The sequence below is a fragment of the Symphodus melops genome (assembly GCF_947650265.1).
Source record: "Symphodus melops genome assembly, chromosome: 7".
Lineage (NCBI taxonomy): Eukaryota > Metazoa > Chordata > Actinopteri > Labriformes > Labridae > Symphodus > Symphodus melops.
The window spans coordinates 10,617,322-10,637,769 of NC_136697.1; the positions used below are offsets into that span (position 1 = coordinate 10,617,322).

At 39.0% G+C, this 20,448-nt stretch overlaps 1 protein-coding gene across 1 annotated transcript in view; it reads right to left on the reverse strand.

Moving 5' to 3' along the window:
* tmtopsa (teleost multiple tissue opsin a) overlaps positions 1 to 20,448 on the reverse strand; it is a 64,694-nt gene that overhangs the window by 14,993 nt on the left and 29,253 nt on the right. Inside the window, exon 3 of the mRNA XM_079347346.1 lies at positions 3,477 to 3,710. Within this exon, the coding sequence (XP_079203472.1) occupies positions 3,477 to 3,710 (234 nt within the window). The remainder of the gene's footprint in view (positions 1 to 3,476; positions 3,711 to 20,448) is intronic.

Here is a 20,448-nt window from a genome sequence, read left to right on the forward strand (position 1 = left end):
ACAATGATCTTCAGGTATTTTAGGAGGAACATGATGAGACCAGTTTCTGAGAAGTGGAATAATTCAATATAGTTCAACAGTTCACGGCCCCCTTTGTCTTAATGCTTCTTAATGATCCAAACATTTTCATTGGGTGAAAAGCTGGGGGCTGAAGCACCTGCACTCTTTCACTAAGGGGCCACGCTGTTGTGATATGTCCAGAATGAGGTTCCACATAGTCTTGTGTATTATCTCTGTGCATTGAAATAAGAAGATTTAGATTTGGGTAAACAAATGAAACAGCATGTCAGTTTATGTAGAACAGAGGTGCCCAATATGTCGATCGCGATCTACCAGTCGATCACAAAGGCAGTCTGGGTAGATTGCACAGAATTAATAAAAGTAGACGTCAGCCTATTGTCCGTCCTCACTATGAAAAAAAAAAGGGCTCGGTAATTTTCCATTAAGTTTCATTTCATTAAAACTGAAAGTAAACACAGTCGCGACTGATTGCAGGTTTATTTTTAAAACGACAGTTAAATGAATCGGAGCAAAGATGCAATGTAGAGTTAAGAGGCTGCATCAATCAAGTTATCATCAGCAAAGAGGAGGAAAGGTGAGAACTGTAATAAACTAAGAGGATAAAAAAACATAGTAAATGAGCCTACAGATGAAACAGATAGAAAACAGAGATGTAAATGTAGCCTCGGCTGAACATGACATGCAATCAATCAGAATATTTCAAGGCCATGTTCAGTCACAGTATGAATTATCCATCAATAATATTATTTGGATGGATAAGTAATGATGTGACTAAACATGGAATTACAGTAATATTAATCATGACTCAGTAGTACTTGGACTTTTGATTTTAAAAATTCATCAGAGGATGAGACAGGAGAGAGAGATGGAGAGGTTGAAGGGACAGAGACAGGAGGAACCAGTGAGATGAATGTGGAGTCAGGTCCAGGAGCTGTAAGCCCATTATCAGCCCAGGACCCAGCTACATACAAAGACCAGGATCCAGCTACATACAAAGACCAGGACCCAGCTACATACAAAGACCAGGACCCAGCTACAAAGGCCAGAGTCTCTCTCTCTCTCTCTCACTCTCACACACACGCACACACCATAACCTATACCAAACACTTAATATACAGGTACAGAGCTAAATTCTAAATAAATATATGTATATTGCACGTTTATATTAGGTAGATCATTTTGACTTGGTCATTTTATAAGTAGCTCCCATGTCGAAAAAGTGTGAGCACCCCTGATGTAGAATATGCATTAATAAGCATATGAAAGCATATGAGTTCAGCCTGAAACATTTGTGTTTAGTGAGATCTTTTAAGGACTCAGCTGTTTACATGACGGCTTAGAACTGTTTATAACTACAGGGAATCTAATCACAGTTAGTTCTTATAAAAATAAATAAAGGTCCAGCCGAGGAGCGCAGTCACCGGCCAGAAATGTCCAGATGTTTTCCTTAAAAGGTCTTAGTTTTGTAACATCAAAAAAAGAAAAAAATAATAGTTTCAGATAAGTTAAGATAAGTTGGATTATGCAATAATAAATATAGATGTCCCAGATCATGTATTTTGTATATTGTTCAGGTCAGAGAGACAGAGACGCTGGCCTTTGTAGTCTAGACTCTTCAGACCTCAGCACTCTTTTTTTGTCAACAAATAAGCCTTTTTTTTTTTTAGATATTTCAGTACCAAGCTGCATGTTCTCCTTATCTTTGGCCCAGAGAACACAGCATCCAGTATCGTCAAAAACATTTTGAAATGTTGGTTACTCAGACCACAGGACAGTTTCCCACCTTCCGTCAGTCCATCACAAATGTGCCTTGATATGCTGTTCATATGCTGTTTTGTCTTTGCATAGAGTTTAAATAGCATTTGTAAATGCAGCAGTGTGGGGCCGACAATGTTTTTTGGATTTGTTAGTGCCTGTGCAGTGAAGTCCACTACAGTCAGGTGTCAGAGGGCTTTAAGATCACAGCTACAAATATTGGTTTTCTGCCTGTCAATGCTTACAGAGATTTCTTTGTATTTTCTAAATCTGTTCATGAGATGTGAAATCCACAGATCCTTTCTTATCTTATGTTAAAAATACATTTGCGTCAGGTATTTTTATTACACAATTTTTCCACTCAAATCTTTTTCCAAAAACAACAAAATGTCTCGGTTGAAACATATTACAAGTTGTCCATGTGTTACTTTCAATCAAATGACGCCAATTCCAAAAAGATCCCACAGTTTGGACATTTGGGATTGTATTTGGAAATGCAACACTTTCCCTTTCACATTTTTTTCCACATCTTTGTTTTGATGTGATATCAAAATCTTCGAGACGATTAGGTTCTGTCACTAACTTAACTTTTACCAAACAACATCCATGCAGCCCTTATCAATCAGATTAGCTGGGAGTTTGAGCTTCAACACCTCAAAACAATCATTTAGGTTTCATCATTTACTGTTTGTTGACTTGTTTTAAGCAGGAACATTTCAAAGAATGGTTTTTGATTGTTAGGGATGTAAGCACTTTCATTATGGCGACCGCTATAATAAACCGATGGTTGTCTATGATAGTCTATGATACAAATCAAAAATCGGATCGTCATATGTAAGGCAAAAAATGGCTAAAAATGATTCAGTAGTGGGGAAAATGATGAAATGATATAAAGTGTATTAAAATGGCCATTTTGAGACGCATGAGCTAAATGTATCCTTCTCAAAGGATGTTTTAATTAAGAAAAGGAAAGTCAAGTAAAGAAACTTGTTTATAGTCTCAGACCACAAGAACAATCTCAGAATATCAGGTCCCAATTAAAGATAATTACTCCCAAAGTGATTCATCATATTGTCTAATGTGGACATGGGCCAAGGTTAATCGAGACTTTCTTCGATAATTATACCCACTTCAGCCGATGAGCCTGCATCGCAAATACCTCCTTTAGTTTGAAAAGCAAATACACACAAGCACAAGGAGTTAGATAGAATCACATGAAAGGCTTAACTCTGTTGATTAGAGAAAAAATTTGATTTAGCCAGTGTGACCTGATATGCACCGAAAGGCAAACTACAACAACATGAAGCAAAGGTGGACCCAGGTCACTTCCATTTATCAAATTGTTGTTAGTAGACGCAAATTAAAGTATCTTGTGGTGCTTTTTTATACACTTATCTATCTTCTTTTCAAGAGCAACATGTTTTCTTAGTGCAAAATTTAATTAGAAAGCTTGAGTGTTTTTCCATTTCATAAAGCTTCATTTAAATGTGAATAACCACCCACAGACAAGTATTCAATTAAGATATTGTCAAGAAAGCATTTACAGTAAATAGCATCCGACAATAATACAAAACATGACTTAAATAAAAGCAGTGTGAAAACATTGTTGGCCTACGAAGGAGAGGTGGCGTCAGCTGCTTTGTGACGGGGAACTTTTTTTTTTTAGTAACCTCAGACTCACACCTCTGTCCCTCTCTCACCTGTTTATTCATGAAGACATAAATGACCGGGTTGATGACTGTGCTCGTCTTGGCCAGGACCGAGGGGATGATGCTGGCCTCAGGCGTGACCATACCTGGCGGCCCGAAGGTGGCGAGCAGGGCCATGATGCCGTATGGCAGCCAGCACAACAAATAGCAGATCACCATAATCACCACCATGAATAACACCCGCTGCTCCCGTTTCTTGCTCATAGATGCGTTTATCCCGCTCACCTGGAGACAGAAAGGGAAAAGGAAAATGAAGAGGAGGAGGATGAGAAATACGACTTCAATAAAAGAGCAATCTTCTGTCCCTGTGTTCAGACAATGGTTTTTGACTTCTGCTTCCACAGGGCATTCGAATTTCCCCCAAAGGCAGAGAGCTGTTAGAAGAGAAGTCTGGGGAGTAAGATGCAAGAGCGACAAAATAGAGTGCAGGTCAGACAGGTTGAAGAGAGAGATTGAATGAGTGAAAGTCCGACGGGCTGAAGTGAGAGATTTAAGGTTTAACAGAGAGAGCAGACAGAAGAGGAGGCTGAGAAAGCATTTTCAACATCTACAGAAGAACTCTAATCAATGAGCAGACAGAGGGAGGAGAACAGAGAGATCATATTTTTCATCCTGAACACTAGATTTACTCGAGGTCTTAATCTCAAACACAGTCTACATTTAGCATCTCTGCATGGTTTCCAACAAACAGTCTTGTCACAAATACATGCAGTAGATCATTACATTATGATGTGTTTTGATTTTGTCATTTCAACCCTCATTCCTGTAATGATACTCAACAACATAGAGCAATAGTTGATCACTTATACTGTAAGGAGGTTTTATCTGGTTATGAAACAGACTGAAAGTAATAGGCATGTCTCTTCATGAGATACAAAAGCAAACAAGACCATCTGCATAAAAAAATGATTATTTTTGTATGATGTTTTGATGTCTCTGACCTCTGCTGTGGGGTAGATAGATAGATAGATAGATACTTTATTGATCCCGAGGGAAATTCAAGGGTAGGTGTCAGACAAAGTGATTAACTGCTTTTTTTTCCTATTATTTTCTAGTGCAAATGTTCACGCTAAGACACACTGAACTGTTATAGCAGGGGGAGGGTTTTTAAGAAAATGCTACTCACAAATGTTCTGTAAAAGATTACCAATGAGATAAGATTTACTTCTTTGTCCACAAGGGGCACCAAGCTAAACATAACCTAAAAGTTCCTCACAGGAGCTTTAAGGTTAATAATCATTTTTTTATTTTGTTCATTTAAGGCAAACACAGCAGCGTTCTGAGAGAGCTGGTTTATACAGGGTCACAAAAATCCTCTGGTGCTTAATTCATGTTTTATTTTTTTAAAGATTTTTGGCCTTTTTTGATAGAGAGGAAAGTGGATAGAGCCAGAAATCAGGGAGAGAGTGGGGAGAGACATGCGGGAAAGGAGCCACAGGCCGGACGCGAACCCGGGCCGCCCGCGCGAGGAGCATAGCCTCGCTACATGGGACGCGCGCGCTGCCGCTGCGCCACCAGCGCCCCCAATTCATGTTTTATTTTGACAAAAGCACAGGCCTGGTTTAAGGTTTGCATGTCCTTAAACGTGTGAAAACGTGACACCATCGGCAAAAAATCTGCTATCTGATCCACCAACGGCTTGCAGTGAGGATTGTGTCTTTCATATGACCAAAACAATGCATGGTCCATTTTGTAAGTTGGTGGGAGGAGAAAATGCAAAAAAGTTAAGTTAGTACACACATTGTGATTTACTATGCCAGGCAAAAATGTGCGATTGTGACAGTGTCTGAATTTCACACCTTTGAAAGGAATGTGTTCATCCAGGAGCTCAGGGTTACGCGCAGGGCTCTATTACCGCCTGGGCCTACCGGGCCCAAGGGCTCAGGGAACCCCTATGCCAGAGCATCTGTGTGAAGTAGCTGGTATTTTTAATGTTGCATATTCGAAGGGGTTCAGTATTTAGTTAGATGCTTTATTGTCTACCTTAGATGAAATTCGCTTCACATATAGAACAAGACAAAGAGATCAGTACAACACAAGCGTCTAGCCAAAACATTCTTCTCACGATTCATTATCTCCTTTTTATATCCTATATAACAAGTAACTGTATGTTTATAGAATTTTTGGTGGTTTAATCAAAACTATTGATGCAGTTGTGTTTTGACAGTGACACGCATGAACATGGACACAGAAATGCAAATAGAACTTTTTCACTTGGGCTCCCAACTCTGCCAACTCAAGCAGTCGCCAATTGTCTCTCTACCTAATGGCCACCAGCAGCTGTCACTCATTTTCATTGCCATGGGGATGCTCACTGACATGGAGGCACTTTTATAACGGCAGGTTTACTTTTTTGTGTTAGGGAGGTGAAGTGAGGTGGAGGCACTCTAAGAAAGTTGAGACACACTGCACATTGTTGCACACATACAAGCCCATCACTCAAAGTAGAGAAAAAAAACATGACAGAGACAAGACAAAAACATCCTAGTGTCCAGTGATAAGTCATCAGCACAGCTAATCATGCAGAAAATATATTCATCGCTCCATCACGATCTCTGTTGCCTCCCAAATGAAACTGACATCTATGCATGAGCCTCCTCCATAGAGATATATTCATCTACACATATGTATGGCAGATATGTTTATGTATGCTGTGAGAGCCTATAGGATGCTGTACTGTATATGTAAGTGCTCTTCTCCTGCATTTTTCACCTCACATTATAGGGTATCCTGTATTTCTGTCGACCCCAATGCTGCCACTCACGATCTAGAATTTGCATTAATATATACACATTAATATGGAACTCAGCTTCCACCAGAGGGGCAGAGTGTTCGCATTACTGCCACAATACGACACAGAGCAAATAACTGTTTGTTTTTTTGTGGCAGACTAATCAACCCATGGCGGTGATTGACAGACCCTTTACATTTAGCTCATTTACCCCCAAGAGGCCTCCACAACTATACTAATTGGAATTTAGGGTGTGTTCAGACAAAACTTGTTTGGATCACTTTGTTCCAACTCTGGAGTGTTTACTGTCTCACTTTAGGGACTTTTTTTTAGGCTAACTGTGTCAGGAGCTAACATCTGGTCTTTTTTTTTGAAAAAAACAATACGTCCTTCCTTTGGGACAGAATAATGCAAATAAGGCTTCTCAAAGCAGACTTTATCAGCTGTGGTTAGCAAATTCAGCCCTATGACTGCACACGTTTCAAGTTGTGTACATTATTGAAAAGGCAATAAAACACAGCCTTCCTTAAATTACACACTTCAGTAATTTAAAAGACTGATAAAAACAATTCACAGGTATTAAAAATAGGGGCCCCAATAGAATAGTTGATATGTCACAAGCCCATGGAGGCTGCAGTTCTCATGCACTTTTAGTACCTGCTACAGTATTTAGTAGATTGGCACAGTAGACAGATATTTGTCACTACTTTGTTTGATTCATTCAGTATGGAAATGGTGCCCTCTGCGGGACCTGAACCGGCAGCCTCTGTCCTTGTTTTTCTTTTTGTTCCCTTGTTTAGCTTTATTCATGAAGAATAATGCATATATGCCGTCAGGTTTTAGCAAAATTATAGTGAAAAACAAGTATAAACACATTAAATAATAAAATAAGATACAGTAGCCTACATACAGGAAAGTGTGTAAAAGTAATATAGAGTATATAAAGAATATGTTTGTATATATATATATGTGTGTGTGTGTGTGTGTGTAGGTGTGTGTGTGTGTGTTGCTGATGCAACACACACACTCATTGCCAATCGCAAAAGTGTTACGATTGGCAATGAGATGAATTTGAATTGATTTTTTTTAAATTTTATATTACTCTGTGCATATTTAAGGTATACCCGTCTTAAAGTCTCCTAAAGCTATTTGACAGTGGTAGTTTTACATTTATATGCATTTTCACCGCTGGATTAAATGAATTTAAATTTGTATTATATATATATTTATATATATAATTTTTTGTCTCATTCTACTTTATAGGGTTTTATTTTATCTGACAGAAATTATGTATTAAGTTGGCTGTCAAATTATTATTATTATTATTATTTTTTTAATTGCAAGTTAATTCTAATTAATCGCATTTGTGTAGATGCTTCAATTTTAAAAATGGAGAAAAAGCAATTCAGATGAGGAGAGAACAATGTAATTATAAAATGAGGGTACCCTAGTGAGGGTAACAAGTTTGGCTAAGTGCTGGAGATTGAATTTACCAAGTCCGAAACTTTAAGCAACATTAACAATAGGAATATCCTCCATGGACGTGCCTCTTTTTGGAATGATTCAAGGTTATTTAACGTTTCTCCTAGGGTGTAACACTGAAAGGATTACCACTATGCTAATTTAAAGAGACATGCTGATATTTGCAATCTGTGTCATGATTTGCTCTTGTTTTGTATTTTGTTTATTTTCAGTTTAGATTTAGGTTTTACTTTGTCACATTCTTCCTTGGTGTTGCTTGTGTTTCTTTATTTTACTATTTTATATTTCTGGTTTAGTCATATCTTTTTTTTTTAAAGGATTATTTTTGGCCTTTTTGCCTTTATTGATAGGACAGATAGAGTCGGAAAGGGGGAGAGAGTGGGGAGAGACATGCGGGAAAGTGGCCACAGGCCGGACGCGAACCCAGGCCGCCCGCGCGAGGAGCAAGGCCTCGCAACATGGTACGCGCGCAGTCGCTGCCGCTGAGCTATCGGCGCCCCATGGTTTAGTCATATCTTATCCTTGTGTTTCTCTGTGTCCTGTGAGTACTGTTATGTCTGCAATTGGGTCCAGTTGCTTATTTTTCCTTCATGCGAAACTATGCACTGTGCTTGAGGCCAAAAGTAAACTATCTGTATACCAATAATATACCCAGTTTCTATCATAGCTGCATTTTCAATGCTTCAACATGAAGAAATGTCCAAAGCTTGACAGGTCTGCTGTGCCTAGTTGCTACTGCTGTGATTGGACAGATGCTGTTTTGGGGAGGGGTTCAGCGAGCGGTCAATTACAGCAAAGAGCAGAGACAGGTCTATCAAACTGAAGCCACTGGGACTAACTGAATTTGTTTTGACTCCCTCTGCCATCAAATGTAACTTGGCAGAAAAAAACAGTGGGGAGAAAAAATCCAATAAACAAAGTCCTGAGAAGATGATTTGATTTTTTTTGTCTGGTTTGCTTAGAAAATTCCAGTGTAAAGTCATACAAACAAACACAAGATAAGTTCAAACATCAGGCAATATGTCTGTAAGCTGCTATAGCTTTACTGTCAAATGTGACATTCAAATGCTAACTGTATGCAGGAGCTCTCCTGGCACATTGAAGGTCTAGGAGTACACACATTCTTCTTTGTATTGCCTACAAATAAAAAGTGAGATGTTTATGTTTTTTTCCTCAAAACATTGTGGTTTGGCTCCCTGCAGACCATCTCAAGTCGTCGGCTTTTGAGAAAAGATGTCTAATGGCTTCAGTCTTGGCTTCAGTAAATAAATGAAGTGGCGAAATCACAGAAAGATTGAGGAAATAAATGGAGAGAAAGTGCAGAATGATTGTGATCAGAGGCTGGGCGGATTGTGAAAGGAGCTAGCTGACTTACTAACTGACTACCTATACAGAGAAACTGTTTAATATGCTAAGCATCAAAGTCCCAAAAGCCCCATCATTTATACTTACGCGTTGGCCATGTGACGGCAAAAATCTGTTGCCAGAGATTACAAGCTTGCTGATGAGCATCAAAACATGGTTTTTATTATGGACAGCGATGTTACACTAAGTAAGCAGTCAAATGAGAACAGCAGCCCTTTTCTTTTCAGCTCAGCATTGTGACAGTTTGAAATAAAGTTAGATTATGGGCAGTGGTCCAGCGCGGTGTCCATGCTCACAGACAACAGAGAGACGACAGGGAAAGAAATTTAATGATGGGAAATCTTTGTCAAGAGAGAATATCTTCACAGCCACCGCTGACTAAATTAAATATCTGATGGCTAATTTTCCTCCTGCGACGACAGAATGAGTGTTGTCTCCTCTTGTGTCCCTGGGTGGGCTGTCAGTTACTCAAACAAATCATCTAGCCAGCATAATGCAATGGAAAGGTTTACTTTGAACCAAACGGAAAGAAAAATACAGGAAATACAACACAGTTTAAAGTGTCTGACACAAAGTTATGGCTAGTTTTTCTCTTGTCTTCTCTTGTTTTGTCCTTGTTCTCTCAGACAGCTTGCCTGTTACTTTTTTTGCATGCAAGTATAATCAGATCACATATGTACAATGTATTTTGCTGCTAGGCAAAGAGCTGTTTTTCACAAGCATAATCAGATTAGTGGCATAAGTGCCACAGTATGACAGTAGAACAGTTTGCCAGAATAAAACAACAAAATCAATTCAACAATCAGCATTTTATCAGACTGTGCCTTTTCCGACTGTCACAAGTCGAATTGCCAAGCAAAGGCCAACAAGGCCATTTCCAAACCAAACACTGGACAAACCTTCCAAACACAGCAGCATACTCCTTCCTTTAAAAGTTGCCCTCTCAGTGTGTGTACAGTGGGTATGACCTGGTTGAGGTTGCTCTTGTACATTGCCTAAACTATCTGGCTTCAACCAACTGACTAAGCACCACACTCCTACAGCAACTACTGACTGAATATAAAGATGGATGACATGTCTTAAATATGGCAACCATCTTGCATTGGTGAAGTCATTTGGAGCCTGCGGGTTGGCTGTAAGAGCAGCAGTATTGACATCCTGCTTCTTAATGGACCAAATTCAAATTTGACTTGAAAAGCCAATGATGCCTTATGGCTCAGTTCAAGATAGAACAATTCAGGAAAAAAAGAAACATTGTTTGACATGTATTTTGATTTTCTAGTTTGACAAGTGTCCCATCTGTCAACACAGAGGAAACAGAGCTTATGAGGGTTACTGATACCAGTCACCAGGGGGCTTGTGAGAAGCTTTGGCATCATCTTTGGTGAACTAACAGCCTGCCCTAACAGCATGTGACAATATTAATTGTCTTTTTTTTTTTTTTTACTATTTGTGTGTCCCAGCTGTTGTGAGCAGGCATCAACACATGGTACATCATTTTAACCCAAATGCCTGTTTTGAATTAGGAAGGAGGGGCTCTGCAAGACACTGGCACAGAGCTTTCTGGCTTGTTTTGATGAAGTGGAGACAGTGGTGAATTTTTATTCCCAGATCTGTGATTCTGCTTTGACATATGTCAATGCTGGATAAAAAAACTTTATTTGGCTCACCATGAGCCGTTTATTAATGGGACCTTGAGTGTTGTGATTTAAGTCAATAGCTGGTCAAAACAAAGCACTACAGTATATGTCATACTGTTTTCAAGGGGAAACTGAAATTCACAGAGCAAAGAATGAACTTTGGATGCAATGTGAAAAGTGAGCATCGAGTGCTGCACGCTACAATATCTCACGCTTGTGTGCTCATAGCATATGGTGTAAGATACTGTAAGCTAAATTGTTTTTATCTATTGTGTAATGTGAAAATAATTGACTTCTACACAGTAGTATCACCCTTATTTTCTCCTTCAGAAGGTATGTCAGACAGCAGCGGAGGAGGTTAAAATCCTACATGGTCGCATACCTCACTGACAGACATCAGCAGAGCAAAGTTTTGGAGGAGTCTACTGACTGCAGTTTGACTCCAAGCTCTCTTGTCATTGCTCCTGCAACTTGTACAACACACTCCAAAACCGTCTCCCTTCACTGACAATAACAACATCGCTATCCTTTCTGTTTCAACTTGCACTATCTCATGGAAAGCACCAAACACATGTAAAGAGGAATATGATGTGGCTTTGTGTTCTCTGTCAGTCAAAATGATTGACATAGTCATAATATCTTTGTCCAGCATTAGTGTTTCTATTAAAAAAATAACATAATCTGCCTTACAGTAGATATCAGGTCAAGTTGCCTGTGTTCCTTGTTAAGTCCTGAACTTTATGTACAGCCCTGCATTTCAGGCTGTTTAAGTGTAACTTGCTTAAAAAAGAACGATGTCAATCAGTGATTGTGGGTTTGGCCAGCTCTACTTCAATTTGCCTGCCAAAGTGTGTTTCCAGCTACACAGACATTTTGCCCTTTTCGATGAAACTGAAGTTGACATCAAGAACCTGCTTTCAATATGTCTGATGCGCGCCGTCCTCTGAGGGAAAAGTCAGTCACTGTGTGGTCTTGGGCTGTCACTCCGACATCCTCCCGGAAATTTCCTGTCTGTAGGCAAAGCCATCCATTGTAATCGCAGCGTGTCTCATAGAGGATGAATAATGATGTGTGAAGCTACAGAGAGGGATAAACTGGATTGTGTGGCTTGAGAAATCTGACAGTTACACTTTACTGTAGGCATTTAGCTGTTCATTCTTTATGTTTAGAAGAGGCTCAATGATTGGACGGTAAAATCACTGTCTGTACCAGCATTTCTCCAAAAATCAAGCACTAGCTGGAAGTGAGCTCTTCTTATGGCACATGCTGTACTTTTTGAAGAGATTTTGTAAAATGAGAGGCGGTTTAGCTGAACAAGCGAATGTAGATAGAAAGTTATTTCACACTAAATAGATGGGAGAAAACTGCCTGAAAAGAAGTGATGACCAGGTCGTCTCTACAGGAGAATGTGGCAGAATTTACTGGAGGGGCTGCATTATTCAGCCCATTATCACCACTCCATTATTTTTAGATTTGCTCGAGGGGGAAATAGTCAAAAGGCATGAATGAATTGGTGGAATCATGGATAAGTTTGGGTTAGAAAGAATATGTCAGCAACTGGACTGAAAATGGTGCTGCAGTGTTCAGAGCAGGGAAAGATTAAAGTCTGAGCGTGACTCAGTCCTGGCTGAGGAAAGATTTATGGATTTTTTTGGGGAAGAGCACACTCCCATTCTTGGGTTGTATCTGTATTGTGGACTATGTATGACAGGTCCTTGTCTAGAGTGCAGTCAGAGCTCCAGGCAGGAGTCGTTATAGTGTTGTCAGTGATGATGGAGAAGTCTAGTGGTTGGGGGAAAGTGCAGGAAAGTCCAAACATCCACTCGATAAAAGTTTTTAGGATTTGTAAAAAAAAGTAGGAAAACAATCGTTAAAAGATTTGAGGCTTTGATGTAAATTATTAAATTGCAAGGTTGAGCTTTTATGGGCAGTGTCTAAATGGCAAACATTTATCTTAATTGTTAAGACAATAAATATAAAAGTTTAAAATATAAAAGTGGACATTTATATTGGGCCATTTTTGTTTAAGCTAAATCAATAGGAAGACATTTTCACTCGATTTGGATTGCTTGGGTATAAGCTTGTTTCCACTGCTCTGCAGAGTTGGCCATAAAAATTTGGTTTATGAGGACAGGGACACGAGGACAGGCTGGGTCATGAGGAAATAATTTTTGATAGGAAACCATTTCCTCTAAAGTTAGCCATAATTGAGTTTTGCTTGGTGGCAACACAAAGGAAATTACATTCTCCTTTGTGCGTCATTTCAACATCAACTGCTTTGGCTTCACTTGGTGTCTCTGCTCTCCGAAAAGCTTCCCTTTTAATTGACATTTCAAACTTTTCCATGTGTGTTATTTTCACCTCTGACCAGAGAAACCTTCAACTCTTCTAAAGGGGCAAAACTTTCGATGCGTTTCTATCACGCCATAGAAGTAGCATACAGAATGTATTGCCTTCTCTTTACCTCATGTGAGACTTTCTTTCAGTTTGTACTAAACACTTGATCTAACACTAACTTCTCTCTTGACGTTAACCTTGAATGACTCCTCAAGCTCAGTTCATTTAATCATGACAGTAGCGCATCTGAAGATAACATCAACATACTTCAAAGCGGTGATGAAAATCTTCAGATGTGGTCTTTCATATGATAAGCGGTGTGGAACATCTGTCACAGTTTGTGTTCGTTTTCCTACTGTTGTCCTCTCTGCAGCCGTGCACAACGCTGGTGGAAGAGCAGCTTTTGGGTAATCAAATTGTCTCATTAGCTTAATAATGGTGACTAGAGCTGCAAGAAGCCATGTGAGGTTACATGGACTTCGTAGACTCCACCCACAGTTTTCTGAGGTCAGCCAAAGAATGCAGTTGTTTTTGTTGTTATTGTATTGGTATTACATTCTCGTTTATTCCAGAGACGTGTTTATGTGTGGATATTTTAATCCTGGTTGAAAGCATATATTTTTTCAACTTTCTTAGTCCAACCATTGACAACAAATAATCAGCCACCAGGATATCAATAGGTTTCCTCGACTGTGGAAATGAAAGCTTGAGTTAAAGATTTACAGCAAAGGGTCAACACAGTTAGCACTCAAGGCTAATTCATTAGCTGGTAAATGAGTTTGTTTACACTTCAAAAAAGTAATTGTTCTACTTAAGGTGGCTGACTGAACCTTTTAATTTTTCTGACTTGGAGCAAAGCAAGCTTTTTGAACACAGGCAGAACGGGCGATGATCTACCATGTAAATTCAGGTAACCAGTCTTATCCTCACTGCAGTCCAACATAATCTGTCAGGGTAACTGACAATAATAATCCTGATCTGCCAACAATTAAAAGTTAAACAAACGCAGCATACTTACAGCTTTTTGCTAAAATGTTTTTACATTAAAGAAATTTGCTCCCATGAATCTCTTGACCTTCTTGGGTGTCAGCTTAGTGCTATGAATCACATAGAAATTCTTCTTCTTAGCCTCTTTGTGGGAAAAAAAATTCACAAAATCCTCAAATGACCGCTGAATGGTTAAATTCAGGAACTGAACTGTCAACTGGGATAGGGTTACACCTTTTTAACTTAATCTGTACTCTGTTTATATTGTTAATACTTTAATTGATCCACATACTGCCTCCATGGTGCAATACTCACAAGTGCCCTTGTCTGTCGATTGTCTGTCGTTCGTTATTTGTTGTCCCAAATGTCTTTAGTTAAGTTATTTGTTTTATAGTATTGCTTTTTTATTGCTACTTTTTATTTTTATTTTAAATTTGTCATGTTCATTGTTATTTTTTTTAGTGCTCTTTTTTTATGCACTGCAGGTTTGAACTGCGGGTTGGGGGGATTGCAATTTCATCTGTGCTGTATGTTTAACATGGAGCATATTTGACAAATAAAGAACCTTGAAGCTTGAGCATCACACATTAATAGTAAAAAAACAAAAACAAAGCATAACAAAAGGTCACCACGATGAGTTGAACTAGGTGGGAGGGAGTGGAAAGAAGATTGTTTTCTTATTTAATTATTCTATTATTTTTATTTATCAAGCCAAATCTTTTAAAATTAAATTTCCTAAACACTGTCTCCTCCCTCCCTTTCCTCTTTTTATTGCCCTCAAAAAATAAAGATACACGCATAAACTTAACACGTACGCACACATGCACATGGTCCTTCAACACTCTCAAAAATGGATGCCTTGAATTTCCCTCGGGATCAATAAAGTATCTATCTATCTATCTATCTATCTATCTAAATACAAAGATTTGTTATTATGGCAGTTCCTGCTGTCTGTTTTCTGTTAACACTCTTCTCCTACATAATATTGCTCTTTTCTCTCATTTTGTATTGTTCTGCATCACTTAATAAAATAAAAAATAACTGACGTGTCTGTGTCAATGAATAGCAGAGAGCAAATCGGACTCTCACTCAAACAACGACGCCCAATAACTTGAAGACTTCCTGCAATAAAACTGCTGTCACGTAGAAATTAATCTGTACGATCTGTAAAGTTGTCACAGATAGAGAAATGAGCTACGCCTAAATAGTTCTTTGTACCAGATTGTCAACATGTGTATTTCTGCTTTAAGAATTGACACAGTATTTTATGTGGATGTTGTTTCTTTTTCAAAGGTAGTCTAGTGTGGACACTCAAAGCACTGCTGTTGTTTTTCACACTTGCATCAGCTTCATTTTTTAAACACCAGTAGATGCAGCTTGAGCCAAAGTTGATTAGTTTTAGTGTTTTTAGAGGAGGATCAGGGCAGTCTGATGCACCGCCAGCAGGCATATGTGAGACCCCCAGTGTGGAGGATAAGTCACCTCCAGCGTGTTCCAAACACAATAATCTGATCTGCAGGTTGGTTGGAGGAGGCAGAATGACAGCCATATGGACACAGTTATCAGGCAAGACAGAAATAAGCTAATTCACAGCTCTGATTATGTTTCTATTTCAGGAACTGCTCCCACAAGTGCCTCAGCACGTCATGTAGACAGACGCTCAGTATTTCACGTGCGTCTGCGTGTGAGGGCAGAATGCATCAGAGAATATTTTCAAATTAAGGTTTTCAAATACTATTACACTTTACACGCTATTACACACAATGAATTGATTTCCATCCCCATTTTTATACACTTTCTGTTATGGGTTGTCAGACAATCAAAAAGTTGACAGTTATGTGTGTAGTCAAGTATGTCCACTATAGTCGCTCATAAAGTTATGAATAAAACCAGGGGAGAAGGGAATGTTTTGCAGCCAGCAATTAGGTATATTTTTTTTCACGAAACATAATACATATGCTGCTGAAAGCAGACAGTTAAGAATGAAAGAAACAGCAGGCTGCAACACTTGAAATAAAGTATGCAACTATACCATGTGTGCTACCACTTCTATAAAAGTGAGTGCAAAGCAAGAAAGGCCCCCCAAAAAAACTCAAGTAAACAAGGTGCGTTTTTGCCTGCTCACTGTCATAGCCCTGCTCAGTCACAGTTTTAGATTTTCTTCCTGGTTTGCGTGTTGGAAGACAAGCGTATCAACGTGAGCTGGATGAAGACTGAAGACTCACATCAGAAGTGATAAGACAACATCGGGCATCAAGCATCATCACGCGGCTGGAAGGTCCGACCCTCAGGCATCACATTTCTTTATTCAAAGGTGAAAAAAAGAAAAGATCAAATATGTGGAAAAGATAAAAATCAAAATAAAATTCACAATGACACAACATTAACTGAGAAAAAAAATGGTTACGGTTTGTCATGGTGAAAGTTTTAATAAAACCTTCTCTTCTCCTCTCTCTGAGTCAAGACCATCTGGAGCCCTGTTTGACCTGTTTTTCACTCTTAGAAAAGGATGATTAATTTCTTTTGACAAGTTGGACTTTGTGGTGTTTTTAGTTGTTCCTGTGTAAATAATTGAAGGACTATTGTCTAGACCTGAGCTGCAGTGGTAAAATGTCATAAGGCAACTTTTGTTTGTAAGAAGGCACATCAACGTTTTGTCTCTGAAAACTCTAGTTTTCACTTTGACAAAACTTACATGATTTCGTTTTATGGAGCCTTCATTGAATCTATCCTGTCTTTTTATATTGGTTTGGTAACTTCACCTCCTGACATCTAAAAACAAATTCACTCTTCATAAAACTGTCTAATGGGTTAGCAGAGAGTCTCACCTGTCTTTATTCTTTACAGCTGCAGCATAAATCCAGCTCTATTCTCTATGACTGTCCTCATTCTTTAAAAGAGGAGTTTCAGCGTTTCCGCTCCAGCTGTTAGTTTGTTGCTCCTAATGGGAGATTAAAACACCATATAAATACTTCTGTACCTCCTTGACTTTGTATTGTCATGTGCCATATGTATCTTTGGATGCACATCAAATTCTAGTTATGATATGGTGATTTGACTTTCCCATAGGCTCCATCTCATACTACAGTGCATTGTTTAAGATAGACAGATTGGAAAAAAGGTAATAGGAAGGAAGAAAGGGGTTGAATGGTTTAGCAAAACAGAGGACAGCGAGTAATATTGGAACAAATAAATGTACTTTATGCTCTCACATAATAACCAGGACCTTTATTTGCTCAACTCCTACATAAGTCAGGTCTGTAATTGGAGGCATGGCCTTTAATAAAAGAATCTGGGGCTTTTTATGCCTTCATTTAGAGACAGTTGAGTTGGACAGTATAATTAGAAATTGGAGAGAGTTTGAGAGAGGACTGATATTCAAGACAAAGAAGCCACATGTTGGATTCCTTCTCTGGTCACCTCCTTTGAGGACTGTAGCCTTTGGGGCACACGTACACATCAGGCTACTTGTGCCCCCAAAAGTAAATATTTTTAAATGTATAGCTTTTGGTCGTTTAAAGTTACTAAAAATAGCATGACTGCTGCTCTCTGCTATCACTTGTAATTTTCCAAACCTAATTTCTAACAAACAATCCCAACACATATTACAATATTTTGACAGCTTTAATAACTGCTTCTCTCTCCCTTTTTTCCTCTTATGAAATTTGAAATCTGAGCTGAATTGTGACATTTAACACCTGTATCAGTAAAAGGATTTTTATGCTGACGCAAAACAAAGCAAGAACAGTGATGTTTGACATTAGCACATTGAAAGAAGCGAGGCATACTATTTAAAGCTGATGGGGGAAATGTAAACATTCAAGGAGCTGGTGTCCTTTATGTGAACGTTTGTTAATCCGTGATTAAAATCTGGATTTTCTTTTCTAGTTTCAAAGCACACCATGTCTGCGCACCTGTGACTCTTGGTTTCTCACGTTGAGTTTCTGAGAACTGCCATCTGCTGACTCCTCCAGGTGTTTCAGTTCCCTTGCAGTGCCTGGTTTGGGTAGAGCATTTGAATGGCTGAGCTGCACAGCCCACCTGTACATATCAGCAGTCAATCTTTGGTTTGTCTTAAAGATTCACGAATACATATGGTAGCATTTGTTGCTTTGAAAAACTTGGCAGGAACATGTTGCTATTAAAGGCACATAGCAATCACAGCCTGCTCTACCTTTGAATATCATTGGGGATAGATTGCTTTAAGTGTATCTGCACTGTAACAGCTGTATACAGGAACAAATAAGGGCCAACCCCTTTTACAAGCCAGGGTAATATTATCATGCAAATTTACCCATGTTCATTTATACATCTATTATTATTTATACCGCTTCTCTTCTTTGGGATCACTGGGGGGCTGGAGCCAATCTTGTCTGTCATTGGGCGAGAGGCAGGCACAGCCTGGACTGTTCACCAGTCAATCACAGGGCTGACATATAGAGAGAGACAACCCAACACACTCACATTCACACCTACGGACAATTTAAAGTCACCAATTAATCTAAAGAGCATGTCTTTTGACTGTGGGAAGCCGGAGTACCCGAAGAGAACCCACACATGCTTGAGAAGAGCATGAACTCCACAAAGAGAAGCCTTGTCAACTTAGGTATTCCAACCAGGAACCAACTCTCTGTGAGTTAAACAGTGCTGCTTTTCTTGCCTTTATGGTTGTGACATAATGCAGACAACAACAAAAAACCTGGGATTTGGAATTACAACACAATCACAATCACATCCCAACCCCATGCTCTGCCTGCCCTCCTCTCTACCCACAGGAGCACCAGACACTGGCTATGAGGTGGTTGGAGGCGACAGCAGGCTGTAGGAAGCAGACATTAGGTGAGAGCTGACAGGGGGAGATGGAGGGGGAGTGTAGAGAGGGAGATGGAGCGCAGAGAGGTTGTTTGAAAGGTAAAAGCATGCCAGGGAAGTTGTGGAATTGGTGCATTAAAGAGAAATGACAGAGAGGAGAGTGAAAAAAAAGGGCTTGTAGCAAAGGGCTGCATGCAGGTAGGTTTAGAAGTGATTTCTGATGATGGAAACTCCTGTGAGTCTGATTGGTAATGGCAAATCAGCAAAGAGACTTAAGTGCTCTGTGACGAATTTCCCCGCTCGTGATTTGTACTCTCATCTTGTTCTAGAAGTCTCCCACACGGAAATCAGCAAGTAAAGTTTTATACAGTGGCCCTGAAGGTCAAAACACGTAATTACCTATAAATCTTTTAACACAAGGTTTCAAAGATTTTTTTCTCTTTGTCAAAAAAATCACAAAACACGTTTCTTTTTACCAAAAATGACAAAAAGACTTTTCATTAAAGACAAAATACAACTATTATCGCTCCGTGAAATGGGAGTATTGAACGATTGCTTTTTTCAAATGCAAGCACATATTCTATTTTGTTTCTTTATAAATTGCACGTATGTTTTACTTACCTGCAAATAAAGATAAAGACGATAAAGTCCATATTCCACTAGCAGTAATGTTTTTGTGATGTCAGGATGGAAAGCCCTAAAGTTGTGCCAGACTGTGATACTCCAGATTTAAGTCATGTTATTCACTTGCCAATTTGAGCAACAGTTTTCCTATTAAAGCTTCCTTATTGATGGAAAAGTACACAGACATTGGACACTAAAACACTGAGACTCAACGGGCCATATAATCAGATTAAAAAAAAACCACACATTTAATAACCTATTTGCTTCTGCCAACTTTAGCCTTCAGCCCCTTCCAAGTAAACATTTCCATTTGAAAATAACTGATAGGAGGAAAGGAGTTTAATAATTCTAGATCTAAATTCTTAATTAGAGCTTAATTATGTTAAGCCTGAGCTCAAATTTGCTGGGTGTCTTATGCAGCTCACAACGTAACATAAACTGCAGAGCTCCCTTAAAGCTTATAAAACGATAGTTTCTTTTCAACCTTTTCACAATCAATTAGACATTTTTATTAGCCGACTACTTCAGCGGTTTTCACATTTATGTTACAGATCATTTCATATTTGCGCTCGCTCGCTCTGAATACACTGTTTACAGTATGTTACGATGAGGATCATGTATTATTATATGTTGTGAGCTGGATCCAGATCCAGCTAACTTGACCTCAGTAAGCCGAAAAAAATATTTTAAATGCACATGCATCCAGAGACCCAAGACACATCTTTATCAAACATTCAGTTTCTACCATGCCAGACTCATTCTGTATGACTGCAGCATCAACAGTCATGAAACGCCTGTGAGAGGTGGGCTGGAGCGGCTTTGAAACACTATAAAACAACCGTAACCAGGAAATAAATATTCAAATCTCTTTTCTGAGTGCTTTTACTGTAATTTAGACCCCTGTGTCCTGTTTTCAACTCAGCTTCATCTTACTTTGAAAAGCTGAGACGAGAAACCTTTTCTTAGGACTGCTGAACATGACTGA